Genomic DNA, 6,332 nt, shown 5'->3' on the forward strand with positions numbered 1-6,332 from the left:
CAAATTAGCACTAGAAGACATTCTTCATGATAGTTATCTAGTTTTCTATCTAAAAGATAGTATTAGTTTTTTTTCCACCTCTAATGATTTTGGGTTTAATGAATAATGTGATGATATTTATTATGATTGAATTTATTTTTAAAACGCTCACGAAAAATTGTAGAGGTTAATAATAGTATTTCTACTAGTTGCTGATGATGTAATTAATCACTTTTTTAGTATAAAAATTGAGGTGAATTTCAAGACACAAGCTTGTTGTAAGCCACCTTCAATTTCTGTTAGGTTCTCACTTCTCAGCATCAAATAAGACCTATAACCCATTCATAGCACACAAACTTAACTATCTGCTTTCATTTTCAGTTCTTTTTTTTTTTTTTGGGTTTCATGATCTTACAACCTTACCTGCAACCCCCCACCACCCAGCTCCGACTGGTCAACCCGTCTCAGGGGAGAATACCATAGTTATCGATGTTCTATGAGTCAAGACAGAACACGAGTAACATTCAAATCAAAAAGGATTTCACAGTATAATGACTTGTGCATACTAGTAAACTACAAGAAAGACTCATATACTGTATAATTAAGCCGAGTCTCCACATCCTTTTCCATTTTTCTTTCTGTTAACTTTTTCCATGACAAGTATTACCTTACTGTAGATATTTTGCATGGCACCCATCCAACTAGTTGTTTCTGAGATAACTATAACAATGGAGTCTCGGTGATTGGTGGAGAAATCTGAAGCCCGAGTCTTGATGTCCATCCTTTCCGCTGCCTATAGGCCTCAACTGCTTGCAATCGAAGTCTTTCTTTTGAAGCATCATGTGCATTACTCTTGAATGCCTTCATAGTGAAAACACAAGTATGTTTTACCATATGAATATCAGTGTATACAAGGTCAATATCATAAGCATAGGCAAAGTTCATGTCAATGCGAGTGTGTATAAATACAGTATACAACTATCCAGATGTACCTTTGGAACTGCAAGCTTAGGTGGAGCTTCAACGACTTCACCAAATTTTATTTCTTCACGGCCAGGAAAATCCATGTGTTCATCAGTATTGGCCTTTTTATGTTTCTTCTTCATTTCTGCCAAACGCCTGCATACATCCAAATTAAAACCATGAGGTAACAACCTATAGACTATGCAATGCCTGAAACCAGTTCCCAACCCCTCAGAACCAAAAAGCACTTGGAAAAAAAAGAAAAAAAAGAGAAATGAAACATGTCAAAATGAGTATCGTATGTGAAATCCTTATTACATTTGCTTCAGCAAAGAAAGGTTAATTTGGGTGAATCCTTTTTCATTTGCTTACAACAGAAGTTGCTTGATTACCCAGATTGCTTATAAAATATGATATTGTAAGGAATACAGTTCGCACATACACATAGACGGTAGAACAATGATCAACTACTTGTTGCGTCAAGGAGTAGAAAGTTACCTGGAAAAAAATACCTCAGCTGCTTCTTAATAATAGGAGAAACAAGCAAATAATCTATAAACTAGAGAAAACAGGTAATGGTGTTCAAAGGTTAGTCGCTAAATTAACACTGAATTTGATTTGAGTCAAAGTTGTCGTAGAATAACCCCCAGCCTCAGCAAATCAACCCCCTTACTACCCAATGATCTTAGTCAATTGTTGATAGGATACATTATTAGTTAATGGCTTCTGGTCAAGGAACACTCCTAAGAACTTCAAGCTCGATAACTGTGACGTGGCGGATTTGACTCCCTTGAATAGCCGGAATTAAATCATTAAAATGCATAACCCTTTCCCTCAATAGAGTTGGTTTAGTTGTTCTCCTATACAAGATATGTGGCATAAGCATTTAAGATCATAAAACAATGGCTCTGCCTCTACTTCAACTCTCACCTCTTATATTATAGAAAAGTACTTTTCAAGTAAATGTTACTACCATCTCTAATCCAGGAAAGTAAAAGAACGATTTTTTGCTGAGACATCAGTTCTTACTGTTTCTTTCGCTCCTTTCTCTTTGAACTAGTAATGCCCAGTTCAGTTGTATCAAACCGAAGGTCCTTCACTTCCTTCCTTTTTCTCTTTTTATTTCTCTTCTGATGTGCATTACTTTCTTCATCTCCAACACCACTCAAACTGCTTTTGTCATCTTTCCGTTTGTTACCCACAGTTTTAGCTTGAACTTGATCGTCTGAATGTATCCTCTGTTCAGGGACAAATATAAGTCAAAAGTTTGAACACCTAATATAATACTCAGAATGCATTCACATAGAAGGAGAAAACACAAAAAGCCATTGGAGGTCATAGTAGAACAAACAGAAGGGAAAGAGAGAACTCGAGTTCCTTTGCTTAATGATTCACAACAATGTAAGTTACTCTAGACAAGAGAGCGGAAGTATACGAATCTATATTGACAATAATTGGAACAAATAGTGAAAAGATCACTGGCATTGAACAATGTGCAACAATAGCATTCAGAAGCATTGACATTTGTTTTGGTCAAAATGGAGACTAACAGAAAATTCTTGAGACACTTAAAGTAAACTTTTATTTATTTATTGACAAGTTCAAAGTCGAAATTGAATTTATTTTGATTAACTTAACTATTCCATATATGTAACAGGGAACCCCATACACCACCCCATCCCACCCCCACCCACCAAACAAGACGTATACAAAAGTAGGCGCTTGCATAAATATGATTCTCAAGAGAGCATCCAATTAATTATTCCAGCAATATATAGAGATTGTATTTTTGTTCAGTAAAAAGCTCAGAAAATACGATTATACAGTTATACTCATTGGTAGATGTAATAGCTTACATAAAACACTATTTTTCCTGCAGAAAGCAGTGTTATCAAAGGCGAAAAACGCAAAAAAGCTCTAAGGTCTGCGAGGGCTTTAAGCGCAAATAAAATATGGGCTTCAACCAAAAAAGGAGCAACGGGAGAAAAGAATAAAATATATATGTTTAGTCCAAGACTAATAATTATAAACATAAAATGACAAATATATGACCAAAGAAATTGAGAAAAATTATGATAAAGTTAAATATCAATTATTTAGCTTCAAATTCTTCATAAGAGGCTCATTGGCAAGGAAATGTTTGCCTTAGAACCTTGATGACGATACTAAAGCGCACATAAAGGGAGGTGAGCGCTCAACACGTTTTGAGCCTCGTTCAGGGCTTAAGCTCGCTGAAAGCGCCCTTTGACAACACTGCAGAAAGGGGCTGCAAAATCCGTCTAACATTCTATAGATTATAGAAGAAAAGTGTTGAGAACAGAAAAATATGAGAGCGACAGAGTCTAACACAGTTGCTAGGAAACCAAACTACACTTAACTGGGCTTGATTGAATTTGGTGTTTTCAAGCTTGACTGCTTACTTGAGCTGATCATAGATTAATATACCTATCATGGAACACTTCCGAGCTTATGAAGTGTGTTAATCACAATAAACTACACTTGCTCGAGGGATTGTGAATACATCATATATTCATCTGAAATGGCATGTTTTTCCTGGTATTTGTTAATATGCATATACCAAAGCTATAATATGAGCACCCCCCCCCCCCCTTACTACAGTAAGCTTAGATCCGGCTATAGCCAAACTTTTCTGTTCACCCCAACATTCCCCGCTTGTCTGAGTGTTGCTGAGTAAGAGCACTCAATCACTAAGCTATTACGCTCTCTTTAAAGAGTTGCTTCTTCTAGCCAAAAACCCTAGCTGCAGTGGCGGAGCCACATGTATTCAAGGGGTGTCAATTGATACACTTTTGTTGGAAAACTATACTGTGTACTTAGGTAAAAAATTCTTTTATATGTATACTGTACATCGGCGCCCTTTAGCTTCTTTACTATAGATTTTGACACTCCTTAGTAAAACTCCTGGCCCCACCACTATCTAGCTGTCTCTGCACCCCCGTCTCATTTATCACTGGGTGGTCGATAAGAATCCTCATAATCATATTACTAGTATTGGACTATTACCTCTTCAAACAAAAAAGTTCAAAAAAACCTTCACATTCATAAATTGGACTATTACTTGTATAAATACCACTATAGCCTTTCTCAGGAAAAGAGGAATTTATCTTTTATTAACTATAGGTTCCCAAACTCATGCAATTCATGCACTGCCTACAACTAGTAGACTAAATAATTCCAAACACAGCACTAAAACCAAATTGTACAACCGTACCACAAAAATTATCACTACAACGATAAGTACTATTGAGAACCAACAACATACCAAGTGAAATCCCACAAAGTGGGGTCTGGAGAGGGTAGACTGTACCTTACCTTATAAAGGTAGGGAGGCTATTTCGTAAAGAACGTCCACTCAAGTGAAGCAAATCAATGTAGTAATGGAAAAGGAAAAAACGACAATGAAGAAAACATGACAACTAATTGGAAGCACTGCAGAACATTCATTTATTAAAGGTAGCATAACATTAACAACACAGTGTGATTACCTAAACATAGTAAACAACATATAGATAGCATATACCAGAAGTCACTAACTACATGAATAAGGCCAAAATAAGAACTACAAGGTCCTAACTTTCGATATGCAATTTTACCTTTCCATTAGCACTACCACCACTATCTCCTTTCTTCCTGTCTGCATTATCCAATGAACCTTTCCCATCCCCTAAAACAATAAATAAGAAAACCCACTTTGTAAGAAACATTGAAAACTAAGAAAAACAATTACTTTCCACCAAAATTTCATGTACAAAATCAATTCACAGCGAAGCACATACAAGACGGTGTATGTACCTGAAAAGGCCATAATTTGACGGAGCTTGGAGGGAATGGCATCAATAGAAGAGGTGTTGGGTGGGGGAGGAAGTCTAGTAGTGCCTCCATGAGCTGCCCTGTAATTCTTCTCTCTTCTCTTCTTCCCTTTACCTCCCATTTTTGCTTCTTCTTCTTCTTATCTGTGTCGACGCTGTAATTCGTTAAACCCTCGCACTCTTTACAACGTTGAAGCAGGAAGCATTAATTACAATTAAACCCTGGACAGTATGGCAGGTAACTTTTTTCATCCTTACGAGTCATATGTGTGAGGTATTAATGAGTCAAACTAGCTGGGGTTTATTAAACTTTATTTGAACTTATTTCTAACAAACACATTATTAAGTGTCAACACTAGATGGACACAAATTGATCTAGTAAGAAAATCAATTTTGTCATCAATAGAATTAACTAGTGTTAGTACTTATACTTAACAAACACATTATTCCTAATTTAAGCTTAATATCAACACTAGATGGACACAAATTGATCTTGAAAGAAAATCAATTTTGTCATCAATAGGATCAACTAATATTGGTACTTATGCTTGACAAACATGTTATTCCAAAATTAAAGCTTAGTATCAACACTAGATGAACACAAATCGATCTTGCAAAGAAAATCGATTTTGTCATTAATAGGATCAACTAATGTTGGTACTTATGCAAAACAAACACATCATCACCTAATTTAAAGCAAGTGTCAACCCTCGATGGACACAAGCAAATTATCACAAAATTAAAGTTAGTGCTGTGAAAAGCGCGCTTCAAAGCGAGGCGACACCAGTGCGCTTTTTTCTCCTGAGGCGATGCGATCTGAAAAAGGCGCTCGCTTCAGATAAAGAAGCGAGAAGCGACACTATGGCCAAACATTTGAATAATCGGAGGCTTTACAATCACAGTATCATCAGAAACATTATGAGGATGCCTCACAGGGACAAATCCATAAGTTCGAAAACTCCAATTCTCAATACTATGCAATTCAGTACTCCCCTCACTAGAAGCAGCAAACCCCACATACATTAACTCTTTTAGTTAATCAGACAAGTTAACATCAACAATCAAGATTGGTATTTAGTCTTGAAACAAGTCAATGCATAAGTTGGAGTTCTCTTTTTTGTTTGGTGATATTCCTAAACTTTTTCAAATCGTTGATGAGCAAATGGAAAATTTAAAACTTACCAAGATTGCCGCTGCTGCTGTGCCGCCCTCTGCTGCTGCTGAGACGGCGCCGGTCGGAGAACGTGGCGTGGCGCCGGTCAGGAATGGGTCGAGGATGCTGGGCGTGAGAGAGGAGTGAGAGAAGTGACTTTAGGGTTTTAAGGTTATCACTAGAATAGTAATCTAATGTTTTCTTTTTAAATATTTACTCGAACTTCACGATGAAGCTAATGTACCTCTAATTTAAAAATGACTCACATATCCCCTATTATTATAGAAATGATTCAATATATGTCTTTTTAATTAACAGATTAATATTTAATAAATTAAAAATTTTTATTTAGCTTTAATTTAAGAAAATGTCACGTGGCTTTTAAAATACTTCACCTTCCACCATAC

General features: G+C 36.3%; 1 protein-coding gene across 3 annotated transcripts; it reads right to left on the minus strand.

The window, feature by feature from the left end:
* Positions 1–646: 646 nt before the first annotated feature.
* LOC101259937 (protein PXR1) lies at positions 647–6,105 on the minus strand. 3 transcript variants are annotated; one of them, XM_010323233.3, is made up of 6 exons: positions 5,955–6,105; positions 4,756–4,916; positions 4,557–4,627; positions 1,972–2,180; positions 972–1,098; positions 647–840 (listed from the first exon to the last, which is right to left on the minus strand). In XM_010323233.3, the coding sequence occupies exons 2-6, from the start codon at positions 4,892–4,894 to the stop codon at positions 700–702; spliced, it is 687 nt and encodes a 228-aa protein (XP_010321535.2). In that variant the 5' UTR covers positions 4,895–4,916; positions 5,955–6,105; the 3' UTR covers positions 647–699. The 3 variants fall into 3 exon arrangements, with proteins under 3 accessions (XP_010321535.2, XP_025887005.2, XP_069154223.1); XM_026031220.2 differs by having other exon boundaries at positions 4,756–4,927; positions 5,955–6,103; XM_069298122.1 differs by having other exon boundaries at positions 4,756–4,994; positions 5,955–6,093.
* Positions 6,106–6,332: the final 227 nt, after the last annotated feature.

Source organism: Solanum lycopersicum, chromosome 5, assembly GCF_036512215.1.
Source record: "Solanum lycopersicum chromosome 5, SLM_r2.1".
Taxonomy (NCBI): domain Eukaryota; kingdom Viridiplantae; phylum Streptophyta; class Magnoliopsida; order Solanales; family Solanaceae; genus Solanum; species Solanum lycopersicum.